This window comes from Sclerotinia sclerotiorum, genomic scaffold (assembly GCF_000146945.2).
Source record: "Sclerotinia sclerotiorum 1980 UF-70 scaffold_24 genomic scaffold, whole genome shotgun sequence".
In the NCBI taxonomy this organism is placed as follows: domain Eukaryota; kingdom Fungi; phylum Ascomycota; class Leotiomycetes; order Helotiales; family Sclerotiniaceae; genus Sclerotinia; species Sclerotinia sclerotiorum.
In genome coordinates, this window is record NW_001820812.1 from 292,720 (window position 1) to 311,596 (window position 18,877).

At 42.0% G+C, this 18,877-nt stretch overlaps 5 protein-coding genes across 5 annotated transcripts; all 5 read left to right on the top strand.

Moving 5' to 3' along the window:
* Nucleotides 1-127: 127 nt before the first annotated feature.
* SS1G_13291 (hypothetical protein) lies at nucleotides 128-4,366 on the top strand (the record flags this gene model as incomplete). The annotated part of the gene is made up of 1 exon (XM_001585725.1): nucleotides 128-4,366. The coding sequence occupies one exon, from the start codon at nucleotides 128-130 to the stop codon at nucleotides 4,364-4,366; it is 4,239 nt and encodes a 1,412-aa protein (XP_001585775.1).
* Nucleotides 4,367-4,624: 258 nt separating this feature from the next.
* On the top strand, nucleotides 4,625-6,583 carry SS1G_13292 (hypothetical protein; the record flags this gene model as incomplete). The annotated part of the gene is made up of 1 exon (XM_001585726.1): nucleotides 4,625-6,583. The coding sequence occupies one exon, from the start codon at nucleotides 4,625-4,627 to the stop codon at nucleotides 6,581-6,583; it is 1,959 nt and encodes a 652-aa protein (XP_001585776.1).
* Nucleotides 6,584-7,777: 1,194 nt separating this feature from the next.
* On the top strand, nucleotides 7,778-9,115 carry SS1G_13293 (hypothetical protein; the record flags this gene model as incomplete). Its single annotated transcript, XM_001585727.1, has 1 exon — nucleotides 7,778-9,115. One exon carries the CDS (start codon nucleotides 7,778-7,780, stop codon nucleotides 9,113-9,115), a length of 1,338 nt encoding a protein of 445 aa, XP_001585777.1.
* A 620-nt stretch (nucleotides 9,116-9,735) lies between these two features.
* Nucleotides 9,736-11,097, top strand: SS1G_13294 (hypothetical protein; the record flags this gene model as incomplete). The annotated part of the gene is made up of 1 exon (XM_001585728.1): nucleotides 9,736-11,097. The coding sequence occupies one exon, from the start codon at nucleotides 9,736-9,738 to the stop codon at nucleotides 11,095-11,097; it is 1,362 nt and encodes a 453-aa protein (XP_001585778.1).
* Nucleotides 11,098-13,535: 2,438 nt separating this feature from the next.
* Nucleotides 13,536-15,483, top strand: SS1G_13295 (predicted protein; the record flags this gene model as incomplete). The annotated part of the gene is made up of 2 exons (XM_001585729.1): nucleotides 13,536-13,659; nucleotides 13,721-15,483. 2 exons carry the CDS (start codon nucleotides 13,536-13,538, stop codon nucleotides 15,481-15,483), a joined length of 1,887 nt encoding a protein of 628 aa, XP_001585779.1.
* Between the last annotated feature and the right edge of the window lie 3,394 nt (nucleotides 15,484-18,877).

Below are 18,877 nucleotides of genomic sequence, written 5' to 3' on the forward strand. Positions count from 1 at the left end.
CGGCAACTGCGACACGAAAACGATTCTTTATCGATGAACAAGCATAACCTACCACAAACGTGATATCATAAGAACATCCCAATTTATGCAGGAGACAGGAACTCCATCTACCCAGTTCCCAGGCGTCATGGCGGAACAATCTATGCCCTCAAGGCAGCTCTGTGACTTTCTCAAAACGTTGCCCCGCGTTCACCAGAATCGATACACAGAGCAGGCAGAACGCGATCTACTTCAGAGTCTCTTTTGGTCACTCGCCGGCGGACAAAAAGAATACTTAAACCTTTTCTTCCCAGAGGATTCGAGGCCATCGATCAACGAGGCATGGAAACTGAGAAAAGCGCAAGGAGGGACAGATGGCGACGAATTTACAGAGGCGGCTAGAGGGAAGGTTTGCGGACATATATTTAAGACTGGAGAAGCTACATATCGATGTAAAACCTGTAGTTCCGATGACACATGCGTACTCTGCAGTCGATGTTACGATTCATCTGATCATACGGGACATATGGTATATGTGAGTGTCTCATTGGGGAACAGTGGATGTTGCGACTGTGGAGATCCAGAGGCCTGGCGTCTACCAGTCCATTGCTCGATACATACAGCATACGGACCTGGCGAAGGTGAAGACAAGGGTAAGGCAGCGGGTCTGCCAGGGGAATTGTTGGAAAGCATACAAATGACCATCGGGAGGGCTTTTGATTATATTTGTGATGTTATATCATGTTCGCCAGAACAGTTACGATTGCCTAAATCAAAGGAGTCTATACAGTTGGATGAGAGGAGGTCGCGATTGACATCTTCATACTATAACGGAGATATCATTGAGGATGAATGCGAATATGCACTTCTTTTGTGGAATGACGAAAAGCATACTGTCAATGAAGTTCGAGATCAGGTGGCAAGAGCCTGCAAAGTAACAAATGCGGAGGGCTTGCGGCGAGCACATGAAACTGACGATATTGGCCGAAGTGTTATTAAATATAGTACGGACATCGACCAATTGTTGCGGGTTTCAAAGGTTGTCGAACAGATTAAAGTCACGGTCACTATTCGTTCTGCTCGGGATACTTTCAGAGAGCAGATGTGTGGAACTATCATCGAATGGCTTAGCGATATTTCTGGTTGTAGCGTCGGTCCAGATCACAACATATTACGACAAGTTGTTTGTGAAGAGATGCTTAAAGAGTGGAACCGAGGAAGTGAGGCAAGCAACGCTGACATAGGATTGAATGGAATCGATGACCATGAAGTGGAGGAGAATCTGTGGTCAGATGTTGAAAGTCGAGTTTTCGGACATATTTTGAGAGACCGCCAGCCTCAAGCTATGGCGGTAATGGCCGCGGCCGCTGCTACCGATTCGGAATCTGACGAAAATGAGAATGATGATGATGATGAGCTCAATGAAGCCAATATAGCGCTTGATGATGACGATGAAGATGGTCCCAGTGATGACGAGGTGGAATTAGTTCAGTTTGAGTCCGAGGCGTTGAGAATTTTTCAACAGGCGAGACAACAAGCTTTAGCTACCGCTGCTCAACCAGAAGCCGAAGCCGAGACTGATAATGATGGAGATGTTAACATGATCGGAGCAGACGATGAGGCACTAGAGGTACAAGAAGCTACTATGGCCGGATATCCACCTCCGCCGCCACCACCTCCTCCACCTCAGAGAGTTACTAGGGATCGTGACCTTACGCCATCGGATTCTGATACTGCGGAAATGCAACCTCTTATATCAGACAACCTGTATGCGAAAGCCAAGATGGAAATTCCGAAGACTCCACTGAATCTAGTAGAAAAAGAAATAGCAAAACCAGCTAGGTATTGGCTTGAAAGTCCTCCTGGTTATACCGACAGGGAATCAGTACCATTACATGAAGATTTGTGGCATAAGCTACGATTAGACTGGCTAATTTTATTTGATTTGAGGATGTGGAAAAAAGTTCGAGTCGATCTTCGTGAGCTCTACATCTCGACCGTGGTATCGATTCCTGAGTTCAAACGTGTGCTTGGTCTACGTTTTGCAGGTCTTTACACTACTCTCGCGCAACTTTACTTGATTGCCGACAGGGAACCAGATCATTCCATTATCAACATCTCTTTGCAAATGTTGACAACGCCATCGATCACTGCCGAAATCGTGGAAAGAGGGAATTTCTTAACCAATTTAATGGCAATTCTGTATACCTTCTTAACCACACGACAGGTTGGACATCCGTATGAAATATTCCCAAATGCCACATTATCTTTCGACTCAGGATCTGTGACCAACCGTCGAATGTACCATTTCTTCATGGATCTGAAATATCTGTTTGGTTCAGAGCACGTACAAGAAAAGTTACGCACAGAGGAGAGATACATGCTGCAGTTCTTGGACTTGGTCAAACTCCATCAAGGTATTTGTCCTAATGTCAGGGCTGTTGGCGAGCATGTGGAGTATGAAACGGATGCTTGGATTAGTGCGTCTCTAATAACCCGAGAAATCAATCGACTTTGTAGGCAATTCTCCGAGTCTTTTAAATGGACTCCTGGTGAATTGACGGATCCTGTTTGCAGGGCAATTCGAACCGCAGCAAAGGCGGTTATTCTTAACTCCTTGGGTACTGAGAGGAACCGTTTTACCCAGGCAGAAATTAAGGATGAAGTCAAATTCAAAAAGGTGGGTGATTATGAATTCGACACTACCGAACAGTCGAACAGTGTTATTCAGCATTCGGTAGTCAAGTTTGTAGTAGAGTCTCAACCTATTAGTTTCCACCATGCGCTCCACTATACTCTCTCTTGGCTCATCGAGTGCGGTAAAGGCATGCCCAGACAACAGCTTATCCGGCTACTCAGCTTTACTACCCAAGAACTTCTTCAAAAACCTAAATTCATGGGACAACGACTTATGCCTAGTCAAGTATACTCCCCAGAGGATCATTTAATGGCAGCCTTCGACTACCCCTTGCGAGTATGTGCATGGTTGGCGCAAATGAAGGCTAATATGTGGGTTCGAAACGGCATGAGTCTTCGTCACCAGCAGGGTACATACCGTGGAGTCACATTGCGGGATGTATCCCATCATCGAGATATATTTCTTCTTCAAACTGCTATGGTTGTATGTCCACCTGCTCGTATGCTGGTCTCGATTATCGACCGATTTGGTCTGGAGCAATGGATGAAAGGCTTGTATGAAGCTAAGTCAGATGGAGTCGATGATGGACAGATTCTCGATATCGCAGAGGATTTGATTCATCTTCTGATTGTCCTGATCAGTGATAGGACATCTTTGCTTTCAAGTGATGATGACCCTGGATCTCATGTAATGGCCATGCGTCGAGATATTACCCATGTCCTTTGCTTCAAACCACTATCATTCACGGAGATTTGTGGCAAGCTACCAGATAAATTTCAAGACCAGGAAGAGTGCCAAGATATTCTGGACGAGATGACGAATTTCAAGCCGCCTGAAGGTCTATCTGATGTTGGGACTTTTGAGCTGAAAGAGCAATATTTGGAAGACATCGATCCCTACATTGCTCATTACAATAAGAACCAAAGAGAGGAGTCCGAAAATACTTACAAGGCTTGGATGGCAAAGAAGACAGGTAGATCACCTGCCGAAATTGTCTTTGAGCCGAAGTTGCGCCCTATTGAGTCAGGCGCCTTTTCGGATCTAGCTGCTTTTACACGAACGGGTATCTTTGCTCAGATCATTTACTATGCACTGTTATATCCGTTGATGGCGAATAAGCTAACGCCAGCTGTACCTGTAACCCGAGTAGAGGCATTCTTGCATGTAGTTCTACATCTAGTTCTCATTGCCGTATCAGAAGATAAGACAGACGAAGATGAGATGTCCGAAGAGTCCCTCGAGTCGTTCATTTATATTGCACTCACAAGCAACGCACGAAGCAACTTCTCGCCAAGTGCTCCAGCATCGAAGACAATAGTTGCTATTCTGGAAATGCTGTCACGAAAAGAGGAGTTTAAAACTTGCCATCCGAAGATTACTTTGGTATTGAAGAGAATGAAGCAAAAGCGACCTAGAAATTTCGAAACTGCATTTTCAAGATTGGGCGTTCCGGTCGATAGGATATCTACAGCTTCGCCTGCAAACAACAATGCGCTGGAAGATAAGGAAAAGAAAAAGCAAGCTGCCTTGGAACGTCAAAAGAAGGTCATGGCACAATTTCAACAACAGCAGAAAAATTTCCTTGATAATCAGGGAGATATTGACTGGGGTGAGGATGATATAAGTGATTCAGATGTGGAATCTGAAGGCGAGAGCTCGAAGAGTTATTACCAATACCCTTCCGGAACTTTGTATCCTTTGCCAAGAAGAAATCGAAAGATGGTCGTCTCTACGGAACATTTGCTTTGATGACTCCGTAGTTCGGTCTTACGTCAAACAGACATGTCTGACCCTGACTTTGTTCGGGAAGTTACAAATGTTCCCTCGAATTTAGATAAGTCTGCGGAAGACATTCGACCATTTGGAGTTTCTGGTGAAAATAAGGAACAGGTTCATAAAGTAACTTCTAGTGGTGTCGAGATTGTCACAGAACGTTCCTTTATTGGCAAAGGATTTCCTTCCAGTTTTACAAATCCTGGCCCAGTGTCTGTTGGATGTGGACATATCATGCATTACAAGTGTTTTGAAGTCTACAATGAAGCCTCAAATAGACGGCATCAGCATCAAATTGCTCGACATCATCCGGAGAAGCTTGAACTGAATGAATTTGTCTGTCCGCTCTGTAAAGCTCTGGGAAATTCCTTCTTGCCGATTATTTGGTCTCCAAAGGAAGAGATTCACGTTGGCCCTCTTAAACCAGCAGATACTTTTGACAACTGGGTCGAAAGATTTGCTGGCGCCTTTCAACATCCTAGAGACGAGAAAATCAATCAAATAGGTAGCGCTCACAACTATGATCACAAGGCCGACTTTCCTGCAAGCCGACGAACTATGCAATTCTTCAAAAAGCACAATGAAGAGACTATGGCCGGTCCTTTGGTATCCAAGATGCCTGAATTATTAATGGATGCTTGGGATCCACCGTCGCCGAGTCATTGGTCATCATTCACGCCAAGTAGCATGCGAGCTGCTCTTCCACCAGACATTGCGAACGCTATTTGGGCCGAAACTTCTCCCCTTTCTAGTGATAGATCATCTAACACAGGCTCTTCTGTGCGAGAATTGACTGATATATATCGAAGGCTTCGAGATACTCTGACGAAGAATGGATTGACCAGTAGACATACTCAAAAACTTTCACAGAATGAAGAGAGAGACTTCCGTTCCAGTGATGTATTGGCGCAAGCCTTGGGATTTTCCATCTCTGCGGCTGAGATCCAGCAGCGTGGTGTAGCAACATTACCCGGACAGACTTTCTTGGAGAGCATTCCGCAGCAAGCTCTCACTCACCTTCGAATATTATCCGATACCGCGTTGTCTTACGTTACGGTCGGTGGACTTAAACTTGCTGGAGATAACAGGGTCGCTAGAGAATTTAGTACGGACTATGAGCTACAATACCAGCGATTGTTCCGGAAACCGGCATATTCTTCTTCATCCGAAACCTCATTGGACTCTGATCCCTTACTTTGTCAAGACACCTTTATTTTCTTGGCAGGAGCCTCCTTGTGCCTTGCGGCTGTTGACGATATTGAAATCATTCATCTTGTCCGTCTTTGCTATTTGGCGGAGATGACGAAGGTTGTCCTCCAATTAGGACGACATATGGACAAATCAAAATGGTTCGATATGATTGAGCTCTATAGACAAGAAGGGCTTGACAATTTCGGAGAATTCTGTCTTCACGTCCGACTATCTGATGCCGACGATGTTCAGTGTCCGGATTCTACAAGTCTACATGGTTTCAATACTCTGCGAGATTGTCGTACCTTCGTACAGAAGTATGCACTAGTATTCCTCAGAAAGGTCATGATTCTTTTGAATGTTCGTTATGGTATTGTTTTCCAAAACTATGTTTCATCTAATTCGGAAACGGATGAGCTCGATCGCCTAACTGAGGCACTCTGTTTGCCGACCTTTAGTGAGATGTTCTCCCACTTTGGCAAGGAAGAGGGAACAATCTCGCACTTAGTTAATCATTGGATCAAGCATGCTAATCTAATGAACCTTGCTATGGTCATGACTACCATGGAAAATTCGATGACGACTTATACCGGCGATATAAAGCCTGAACTTATAGGTCCAACACCAGAGATCATTGATATCATCAGTCAGCTTCGCAACGAGGAATTGGATGTATTGCAGACGACAGTCCGTATTATTAACAGTTTCAATAATATGAGGTTAAGGCTCAGCCACCCTACTATTTTTGAGCTCATCGGCCTTCCAAAGAATTACGATACTCTTATGGAGGAAACTATGAAGAGACGCTGTCCCAATAGCAAGAGAGATATACAGGATCCGATGCTTTGTCTTTTCTGTGGTGCAATCTTCTGTGGGCAGAGTATCTGTTGTTCGAGAGATGGTCCGGAGAAACCTAATGGTGGCCCAAGGGATAAAATTGGTGGTGGTCAACAACATATGCTTAAGTATATCTTCCCTCTCCTTTCTCTTTTCCTCACATAACTAACAATCGCAAAACAGATGTCAAAAGAACACTGCGCTCTTCCTCAATATCCGCAAATGCTGTATCTTCTACCTTTATCGCACCTCGGGCTCGTGGATGGTGGCACCGTATATCGATAAATATGGAGAGGTGGATCCGGGACTGAGACATAGTCGCCAACTATTCTTGAATCAGAAGAGGTATGATGCGCTTTTGAGGACGGTGTGGTTGAATCATGGGATTCCGAGTGTTATTAGTAGGAAGCTGGAGATGGATATCAATAATGGGGGATGGGAGACTATCTGATGTAGGAGGGACATGAACTACGAAGGATTGTTGGGGAGAAAGGATGAAGGATCGAGATTTAGATGTGTTGATTTTTTTGATTTTTTTTATTCTTTTTTTTTTTTCGCAAGGCGTTCGGGGTGTTGGTGCTTTAGAGAAGTTAGGTTTTATGAGGTCATATTTTTTTTAATCTTTGCTAGTATAGTTTAAGAATGGACTGGGATGTAGTTGATTGAATGGAATAAATTTATTGTGACCAAAAGGGTGTTTATAGACCAGCAATTGTATTTAACTTAGAATCTACAGGTGAAGAGCACCTGTAGATGGGGATAGCTACTCTATATATACACAAATGAATGGCCTAGCCGCAATGGCTAGGCAAAAAGAAGTCATATTTATTCCTCCAATGATCTTACTTTACCGATAACCATTGATACCTAGTACTTGTCCGGATCTGATCCTCAGGTCACCTAAATCGCATACTAATCTCGAGTAATCGTATCATGTGTGGACATGGTTAATGTACCTGAGGTTTCTTATATAATAAAGGTGGGAGGAAAGCAGGGATTTCCGTCACATTTATGAACATGAATGTGAATATGAATATGTATATAAAGACGAGAATGATGTATTAAATAAAGTGTATGATTTTATATTATTTAATTCTTTTTTGATTGATTTATATATATATAATTCTTGTATTATTGACTAAGTGGATATATAATGTGTCGATTTCACTTTCTTAAGGGGAATGAAATAGATTGTAAGATTTGGGCTCACCGGGAGTGGCTCAGGGAGACGACATAAAGTGATTTTAATTAACCAGTCAAAAATCCAGCCACGTGATCGCGTGGACAGACGCGTTTTCCATTCGCCACATTGGCACGCAACTACATACTATGTGACCGCTATCGCAAAACAGCCTGAAAATGGCCAAACTACAAGCTGCTACTGTATCAAACAAAATAGTTCGGAAGCGCAAGCGGAAAGATGACGAAGATGCGGATTCGGACACGAACTCAACCAATTCCGTCAAATCCACGGTCGAGGTAGTTCAAGAAACTCCAGGCACAGCTGGCAGTAGAACTATTCCCACAAAAGAAACTGATGGTGGTAAAAAGCCAAGACGTGTATCGAAAGTTAGAGTTCCTCCTGCGCTCGCCCGAAACGAATCCTCTTCCACAAATCCAGTTACCAGTGCCATTCCATGGCCTTCATCCTTCCAGACCCTCGAAAAGACCCATCGAGCGTTGAACTTAGTCTACACATTCTGTTCCACTCGAAAGCATTTAGCTACTACATTCGATAATCTTAAGTCTGCTGTAGAGGGTCATATACAGCGAGAATTGAAAGTTGAGGATGTGGCGCAGATAGTGGCGTTGCGTCCGGGAGGAATGAATTTCGTCTATGTTGATGAGGCGATACTGCAATTGGATGTTAGGGGTGCAGAGAGAGATGAGACTTTTAAAGGCGGGAGAGTTAAGAATTGGTATGCTGCTGGCCCGGCGCCGGATGCTTCTGTAGGTGGGCTTACAGGGGCCGAGGGATTGGGGTATGGAGAGGGGGGAAATGAGAAGGGCAAGGAAGTCCTGTTGTTTGAGTTCATAGATGGAGATTTGAAGAGACAAGTTCAAAGTAAGAAGACAGGTGAAGCAGTAAAGGCATCCAGGAAACTAAAGGATGAGGAATTAAAGATGCCGGTTTTCAGTCAAAAACAGATGATGGGTTTAATCGAGAAGAGGAATACAAAGTTTGTCAGTGCAATCAATGCATTTCTTAATCGTTGCGATGCAGATGGTATTGATGCGGAAGAGACTTTACTCAAGGAGGCCGAGCCATTGAATCCTATCCCATCGCTTTCGAGAAGTAGTACACCAAAACCCGATTACAGCACTTTACCAAAGAACATACCCAAAGAACGAGCAAGTATATCAGAAATCATAAAAGAAATTAAAGAAAGCGAATGGTATACTGGTCAAATCGTACCTGATGGTCATCGAGTGTTCGATCCTCAAGAAGCTATATATGGAGATTTGAATTTTGTTCTCAGTCAAAATCTCGTCAATGCTTTGTACAATACCAAGAACATCACGCAGTTTTATACTCACCAAGCTGAAGCTATAAACAACCTTCACGATGGTCATAATGTCATTGTGGCGACTTCAACTAGTTCTGGCAAGTCCTTGATTTACCAGATTCCCGTCCTACATGAACTCGAGAAAGATCCTCATTCTAGAGCAATGCGATATTTCCAACCAAAGCTCTAGCACAAGATCAGAGGAGAAGTTTGAAAGAGATGATGAGGTTTATGACCGGACTCTGAGGAAGCTATTGTGGAGACTTTTGACGGAGATACAGATATGAAAGATCGGAATCTAATACGCGATGAGATCTAGAATCATATTTACGAATGAAGATATGTTGCACATCACTATCTCACAGAGACAGTGCGACTTCTGAGATCTCAGTAGTAGTGTGATGAATCATGTCTATATGACTGTTGCTCTCATGTAGCATTCATCATGAGACGTCTAAGAAGGATATGTGCGCATAGCATCGTCATATTAAGTTTATCTCTTGCTCTGCCACGGTGGCAAACCCAATGGAGCATTTTAAAACGATCTTCGGGATTGATAATGTACGGATGACTGATTTTGATGGTTCTCCTTCTGGTCGGAAAGAGTTTCTTTGTTGGAATACGCCCTTTAAGGATCCTGTAGACCCTGCCAGCGGTCGTGGTGATACACGAGCCGAAGCTGCAAGATTATTTTGCCAGTTGATACTACGCGGTGTTCGGGTCATAGCTTTCTGTCGCGTTCGGAGACAATGTGAGGCTTTGGTTGGTGCGGTGAAAGAGGAGCTGGCAACTCTGGGACGTCCTGAATGTATGGCTCGCGTAATGGGCTATCGTGGTGGATACACACCACAAGACAGAAGACGAATCGAGAGTGAAATGTTTGAGGGGAAGTTAATGGGTATTATTGCAACTACTGCTCTGGAGCTTGGTGTAGATATTGGATCTTTGGATGCTGTTCTGACCGTTGGCTTCCCATATACGATTGCGAATCTGCGACAACAAAGTGGACGGGCTGGACGGAGAAATAAGGATTCCTTGTCAGTATTGATTGGTGATTGTTTCCCTAGTGATCAGTATTACATGAATAATCCGGATGAAATCTTCACCAAACCAAATTGCGAACTACAAGTCGATCTGCAAAATATGCTGGTACTCGAGGGTCATGTTCAATGTGCAGCTTACGAGATGCCAATTCGTCCAGATGAGGATGCGATTTATTTTCGAAAGAATCTGGCCGAGGTTGCAGAAGAGCGACTGGTGAAGGATGGACTTGGCTTTTACCACTGCAGCGAACGATATAGACCTACTCCATCGAAATTAGTTGCGATTCGCGATACTGAAGAAGATCATTTTGCTATTATCGATATCAGTCATGGTAAAAATATTGTTTTGGAAGAACTAGAGGCTTCGCGAGCATTCTTCACACTTTACGATGGCGGTATCTTCCTTCATCAGGGAAACACATATCTTGTTAAAGAGTTCTTGCCTGAGCGAAAAATCGCCAAGGTTGAACTTGTCAAAGTCGATTGGACAACCCAACAGCGCGATTACACTGATATAGATCCCATTGAAACCGAAGCTATCCGACGCATTCCCAATTCCCTCTCTCGTGCATTCTTCGGCGCAATCAAGATCCAACAAAACGTCTTCGGATTCTTCAAACTCGACAAGAAGAGACGTATTCTCGACGCTATTCAAGTGGATAATCCGCCAATTATCCTCTACAGTAAAGGAATGTGGCTCGATGTTCCTAAAATAGCTCTTGAGATTCTCGTTCAAAAACGTCTCAATATCGCTGGTGCTATTCATGCAGCTGAACATGCAGTCTTATCACTCATGCCAAATTTCGTAATAAGTATGCCGGGAGATGTCCGCACAGAATGTAAAGCCGGCACTAAAGAATTCGCTCAAAAAGAAACATCTCGGAAACGACCTGCTCGTCTCACATTCTATGATGCGAAAGGCGGAGCTTCAGGATCGGGTATTAGTACTAAAGCTTTCGAATTCATTGATCTCTTGTTAAAACAGGCTTTGAGGAGAATAGAGGGTTGTCATTGTTATGAGGGATGTGTAGAGTGTGTTGCGAGTGAAAATTGTAAACATGCTAATGAGGTTATGAGTAAAGCTGGTAGTGAAGTTATCTTGAAGAGTTTTGCTGGGTTTGGAAATTGATGTTGATTCGTTGCCGATGGGGGCCGGAGGATCAGAGTGATGCGGGGGATTGAGACGGTGATTTTGGCCGGAAGTGGTTTAGTGGGAGGGGGAGATTAGATGGCTTTGGGGAGGGGGACTGGGATGGGGATGAGAATAGGGAGGTGAGGGTTAAAGATGAGCCTGTAGATTGACGGATGGGAACAAGAAAGAGGGCTGGAGATTGTTTTAATTCTCATGAATTTGATGGGTGGTTGGGGTGTATGATATGGTGTATTGTATTATGGATGACTTCAATGAGTGTATATAAGAATGATATGCAATCGATCAAAAGTCCGATACCATGGTCCCCCTCCATCTCATGAGCGTTCATCTGATTGTGCTCTTACTATAAATTTTTTATGATGGCATAGACGACCCGTAACAACATATCGACTGTCGATAGTTTACAATTCAAAAACCAGAGTAATAGAATATGCATGGGAATTGAAGAGAATTGGGCCTTCGGGGTACAGGGGAATAGGTAAAGATATCAAGGGAATTAGAAACCTTGCTGATCATCTCAATTTTTTAGTATTTGTCAGTCACCTTCCCAAAAGGCGCACTACTATGAGATCTTTTTGATAATCACCACCGGATCCGTGTTTTTTGCTTACATCAATGTCCTATCTGCGGATATACCTTTTCGACTGCGAATATTACTTCCAAAGATTCCGAAGGTGTTGCGCGATTTAGAACTAGTAAACTCCGCAGAGGGTATTCGTCTGAGTGTAGTATACAATGCACATAGTATTGCCAAATTTTCTCTAGAACATCAAAGTCGAAGAATACTTCAACTAGTTGTATATCATCCCATGAAAATAGCTTGAATAGGTAATGACTGAACTTGTTAGTCCTCATCCCTTTGCCATTAATACTATGCTTTATGCAAAACACCCATTGCTTTATCTCTACAAGTATCATTTGTTTAAATAGACCTGCAATATAATTATGATTTCATAGTCACGTTCTAGTACTATACACAACTGCAGTGTGTGGTATGATAAATGCATATAATTTTGCATTTTCCCGAGGCCTAAACTAGTCTTACCTTGGTATTTCATCATACTTCTACCTAGTGGTAAAATTCAAGAATCCGGACCTGGCATCCGGAGTCATTCTATTCGAGTGAATAAGTCATGAAATTTTTGAACTGACCTGATTATTCGCTTAAATCTTGCTTGAGTCCAGTGGTGGATTTACGAATTCGCAACCAATACTATTGTGTAAATTTGTGATAAATATGAGACTTTTGGACATTTGAATTTGTTTGTTGAAGTGTCAAAATTGAATATGATATCATAGAGCAAATTGGGATATGTACGTTTAGGCAACTAAATTGACAGTATCATTTCTCCTACATGTGGCTTTTGTGAATTTTGAACAACCCTTGATGGAAGAATAGGGAGAATGAGGTTTTTTAAAAACCAATTAACCCCCATAGCCTAATATTCAAGAATCAGTAGAAAAGTCTAGTGTTCAGAGGATGGAAAAGAAAAGCACTTCCCTTACAGCGATCGAGAAATCTGCTTGCCAATAGCTTTCCCTCTAGACTGTTGAAAATTTTCTGGAAACCAATATCATGCCATTCATATACAAAGAATCATGTTTTAGATTATTGAATATAATTGGGCTGAGAATAAGATTTGTAAGATATATTTTAACTTTCCAATAATGCCGTCATTCTCACTTCGAGGTCCATTGTAGCATCTAATCTCGTTCATAGTCCATACAAAAATAACCAGGAGCTTCTATCACCCCATTCAGATTTTGTCGCTTCTTATCTTGCTAAAGTTTACTTGCTCAATTTTACTTATTCTTCTTCAAGTCGGACCTTTTTAATCTGTTTACTAAACCGAGAATAACCATGTATATTTATGATTCGCTTATCACTCTGTTTCATCAGATATACGAACCTATATTGAATAAACAATATAGAAATTCCGGAACTTGCCTTTCCTGATGAATAATGTAAATACATTCACTATTTGTATATCTGCTGTGGTTAATTTTGTTTTATTTCAGAACTAGACCTCTATCTAGTACTGCAAAGGCTGTGAGCTAGCGTCGCGCCACATCTTGCTCCGAGATTTATACCCTTTTTTCATCTATATCTGTTTTGCTTCTTCCCTCCTCCATCTGACATTCATTTATCCTTAAAACCCTCCTCCAAATTTCCTTTGTACATTCATTTAATTTAAACAAATTTTCTCGGCCTCCCTTCTATTCAATAAGTCAAAACAACTTTGACCTCTTCCTTTTCTAGTTAGAAATTCTACAGCAATATATCTAACAGTTTAAAGGAAGATTTTTTTGCTTGTAATCTTTCATTGATACAAGCACCTTCTCTCAAAATCATTCTTTTTTCTCTTTCCCAAACAAACTCAACATCACTCAGAAATAGTGAGCCTTATTTGAAAATGGATATTACTGTTGGAAAGTCCTGGTACAATGTGCCCAAGGATTCCACTTCTTCCTTAGGAAATGAAAAAGAAAAAGGAAGAAGAGTGCTGGGTACTCGGTCAAAGGTTTCTATAGCCAATGGTACATCTCCCTTTTTTATAGACCCCATCTTTGATAAATATAGCTGCTAACTTCAATCAAGATGCTTTTGGTGTTGAGATATACAATCCTACACCTTCTAGGCTAGGAAAATTTCATGTCCAACATCTTGAAGGTCTAGCAAGTGAAGCAGAACATGACCAAGACAAAAAAGACCAGGTTGAAGAGGACCAGAATGAAAAAAATGACGAGATCGAACAAATTCATTCCAAGATCACCAAAGATGGCCATAATTGGGGCCGTCAATTTCCAATGGAAGTTTCACTCGATGAATCAATGAAGACACAATGTCCTCCAAAGCGCTCTCGGTGGATGGATATGTTCGAGTCTCGTCATCGAATGGCAGCCCAGGCCAATGTCACCACCCCCCACCAAAAGAACCCGCCAGCCCGCTTCTTCGAAAATGCGGCTCAAAAGTTGTCACCGTTGAAGACTTTTTCTACTCCCACGGCGAGCACTAATAGTTCTTCGAACTCAAAGTCCCTACCGAGGAGGAAGACACCCAGTTCCGATGACTCCAAATTGTTTCGAGCATTTTTGAGTCGTGGTGATGAAACAGTTCCTTTGTTCATATCTCCCACCGGCACACATCAACAGTTTTTTCAGTCTAGCTTAAATCGTCCGCGCCCACACCGTCCACATGCATCGGGTAATTTTGCTATGGGTGACGCTGCAAATCTTCGTCGTACTTTCACGAATCCAATTATTTCTGGGCCTTACCACTCACAGCGGGCCAGTAATAGCTCTTCAATTACTGGAAGACCCATGAGTACTTCTCAAGCCTCGAGATCGGTGACTGGAAGAACAAGTAGCAGTCACTCATCAGACATCACCGATGACATGCGGAGCTCTATGGACAGAAGTTTCGATTCCTGCTCCCAGCTAACTGATCACACTCGAATGACTTCTATTAGCGGTAGCTTTAGCTTTCAACCAGTCATTCCTGAGGATCAACAGGTCATTCTTGGTAGCACCATGAGCCCACTCCATCCATCGAAGAGTTTTGACCAGGTATGCGCCGAAACACTTCCGCAGCACAAGACCTTCCCGAATCAGGGTACTGCTTTTGCATCGACTACTCCATTTGCTCCTCTACCTGCACCAGTGGTTATAAGCAACATGGTAGCTCTTATTCCTGATCTTTCACACTTGGTGAAGAAGTTCCGCCCAACCGACATGCTTCTTCGCGAACAAGGCATGATACCCGATAACTCTCGTCAGGACACAAACTACGAGGGAGATGAAAACCATCCTGACTTGCTAGATCTTCCTGACAGCATCAATTGCTGCATGTGGATCATCAACATTCCAAAAGAAGTCCAGTATGGTGAGTTTATGCGCATTCTCGATTGCGGTGCCGTCGCTGCACTCTCGATGGTCCCACCTCAGAATGGACACATCACGCAGGCTGCAAAAGCCACATTTAAGAAGGTCTCTGGTGGTGCTGAGCTTTATCGTCGTGCTCGTCACAGAGGAGGTCTTCATATTCGCAACCGCAAGATCAAGGTCTGGTACAATGATTACGGTGCATACGAATGGAAGGGCCCCGAGACACGTTTTCTGGAAATTGAGGCGCCGGCTGTCCTTGACGAGAACTTTTGGCACGGTTACTTTAACACCTGGTGTAAGTACACCATCATCTCGGTCACTCCACTTCCTTGCATGAAATATGGCTTTGCTTCTACTAGGTTCGAATTTGTACGAATTGCAGGTCAGGCGCAGACTTGCTTTCAAGCAATCCAAAAAGACGAGGCGTTTTTGGGACAGGTCAAAGTCCAATATGGAACTGACCCTGATGAGTTTTAGTGCATTACACTGCTCAGATGTGGGTAGATAGACAAACATGTGGGTTTATGGGTTTTTTGAGGGGAGATTTTAGGCGTTATGGGCGGAGGTTAATGGGTGTGGGTATTACGTCAGTGGAAACTAATGGATATTGCTGGTAAAAATTCTAATACCGATTGCTTGAAGAAGTTGGGTTTCAAGCTTTTCGTGACATACGATAGAACAGGAGCTAGTTCTCCATCTCAACAATAAGTAACGGCGTTCTTTGCAACAGTAACCTTCGTAAGGAGATCTCCAGAACAGCTATGCTCAGAACAGCAGATCATTGTGATGACATGTTGTACATCTGCAAGGTGCACCATATAAACAATTCCGGTACCTGCATTCAGAGCAACATGTAAGACTTACAACCCCGGTATACTCCAGCTTTATAGTCTTCCAGTATGACGATGTCAAATTTCAGCATTCCAATGACAATGAGAGGAGCGTAAAACTCCATCGCATCTATGTAGTCATTATAATCCAATCTCTGCCCTTTTTCTACCCAGGGGATTTTCTCACAGAGCAACGGAGCTATCAGTTAAATTTCTAAGCCCCCCTCCTTCCAAACATAAAAGGGGAAAAAAATGGAAACTAATTGAGATATTCCTCGTATACGTACTAGGTAGCCATAGATGTAGAACTAGATACAGAAATCAAAGAACATAACTTAGAAAATCTATTTTTACAGCGATTACGATTAAATTTGAACTAAAACATCAATAAACAAACAATTCGAACTAATCCATCTTTGAAGATATCTAATATACATTTAGACAGATTTTGTTCGTATTATCACCCTTTTAGTCCAGGGGAAACCAGTTTTAGATAGGATCAACTATAGGATCTTTCCCAGGATTCAACCCAGGGAAGTTCTCTTACCATCTGTTTTTTCTAGCCGTTATCAGCTAAAATAAAGAATACTTTAATTTCATTACTTTTACTTCCTCTCACTTCATAAAAAGTATCCTCAAATCATATAAAATAAGGGAATAAGTAAAACACTTCATAGAGAATGCTTAATGCATACAAATAAAAGCGCTGATGTACTAATTATCACACATGATATTCCTCATTCCGTTGGGACTATCTATCCAATACTGGTTTCAGTACAAGTCTACTTTACTACCAGTTTTATGCCAGAGCTTGGGATACTCAATTTTCCTCCCTTGTGGCACTAAGGAAGTGAACATTCAGAATTCCTAGGATAGATTTTCTACAATATTATTTCACTTCATTTACCAGAGGAACTTCTACTCTTCACACAACTTACTGCATCTATTTTCAAAATCTATCTTCTTACCAAGAATTTATAGATATTAACTTCATACCATCAACTAATCTCCAATAGTTAATTCCTCAATAACTAAAACGAAAGACCATTTCAAACTCAAAGACAAGGCAGGTATTCCTAGAAATATGTTTTTCTTTACATATGATTCCCCCTGACGCCCCCAATCACACTACTTATCCGCATAATACATCCAATATAGATGCACCGCATCATCTCAAGAATACAATACCTCGACACACTCATCCCCAAACCCTTCACAGCATAACAGAAATAAATGCAGAACTCAAAAAACCCCAAGAAACTAAGCCCTATTACACAGCCCAATTCCAAATAGCGCCATCAAAGAGACTCCAACATCGAAAAAGTTCATTCATTCCACCCGAAGAGAAATCCCAAACATTCTCCAGTAATTACAAAGGCAATCCAGGAGCCGGCATCCAAGGTCTCCCCACCATCTAAATTGTGGTCTCTGGTTAAAGAACCTCCGAGCTGATATCCAAACTCATGAATTATTCGAACAAATACACACTGGTGCCGTTTCCGCATTTGAAATAAGCCGCCCACAAGGTATCTACGTCATATCATGTCTGCAGCAAAACTAGTATTTAAGTATCCCGAAGCCAGCCACACAGTTTACACACTTATGCGAAAGTAACAGAGGTATTTGTATGAGGGGATGTAGGATTAAAAAATACTTTAACATGTTTGGATATCGTCGATATTGATATAGGTAGGAATAGGCAGAAGAAGTGCACGCTACGTATCGCAGGACCGCCAGAGTATACAATTTATGAGTACCTATTTAAAGCCGTATTTTGAGAGTTTTTGTGATTCTTAGTTGTTGGAGTGGGATTTTTCTCCTTCGCAGATTCCTGGTTATCGGGAATTGGGTTTAGGTTTTGTGAGGATTAATAAATAGACTATACAGTATTTTTATAATTTGATGGCTCATCAGGTTTATAGGAGGTATTTGACATTTGAACATGTACCAGATATTTGTAGTGCGTTGTTTCAATAAGTGTCATTTACTCGGAAGGGTTAGCCTGAAATGAATATATGGTGTTTGGGTATGAAATTCGGACTGTATGTAGGTAGTTTTGAGGGAGGGAAGTGACGGTAATCTTAGCATGAAATGGGACAAGAACGTCCACATATTCGACATAAAAAATTACAATCTCTTCTCCTTGGAGGCCAAAGTCATTAATTTGAAGCAACGCAATATATCTAGCAACAACAGTTAAAATACGTATTCCCAAACCTTTTGATGAACAACCTCCCGCATCTAACGACCTAAACAAAGAAAGCCATACACCTAATCATCCTCAAACTTTACAACTAACCAAATAAAAATCATCTACCAATCCAAATTTCGCCTCGCAAGTTTTATAATTCCCTGGTGCTCTCATCATAGATCGAAGACCCAAAAAAAATGCCCTTGTGAACCCTACTCAGGGGTTATCATTACCGTAGCGAAAAATTATCTTGGCATATTTAGATAAATATCTAGTCATGACGTAATCTAGAGAAATATTCGTGTGAATACAGTTTTTCTGGAATCCAATGACTCTGGGGATATATAAAATACTTAAATCTTGGCTTTTGACTTGATTTTTATAATGTTTTTTGTTATATTTTTTTTATGAATTCGTTACACATACATCCTTGTCACAACTACGGGACTAGAGCCTTTTTTTTTCCATCATATATCAAACTTTTCAAGCCTCTTTTCAGAACTTAACTATAGTTCCTACATCCAAATTCCCCACCCTAAATTCCTTGACATACTACCCTCACCTCTATCATCCACTTAAAGCACACCTCCTTCTCCTACCCAAAATATATCTAATAATCAAATCCTAATCCTATCATTGCCCCCAACATAGACTCCTCAACAAGGCAAATCATATAACTCTTCCCACCAACCAACCGACCGAATAGTTCCATCAACTAATAATAACCCTACACTAGTACTCCCAATCTCAACCAAGTCTTTAATAATTAGAGACTGCAACAATAAATTAAACTAGTATATCTCTGGTATGGTGAGTTGTATTAAATACTATTCTCATGATAGATCTCGAC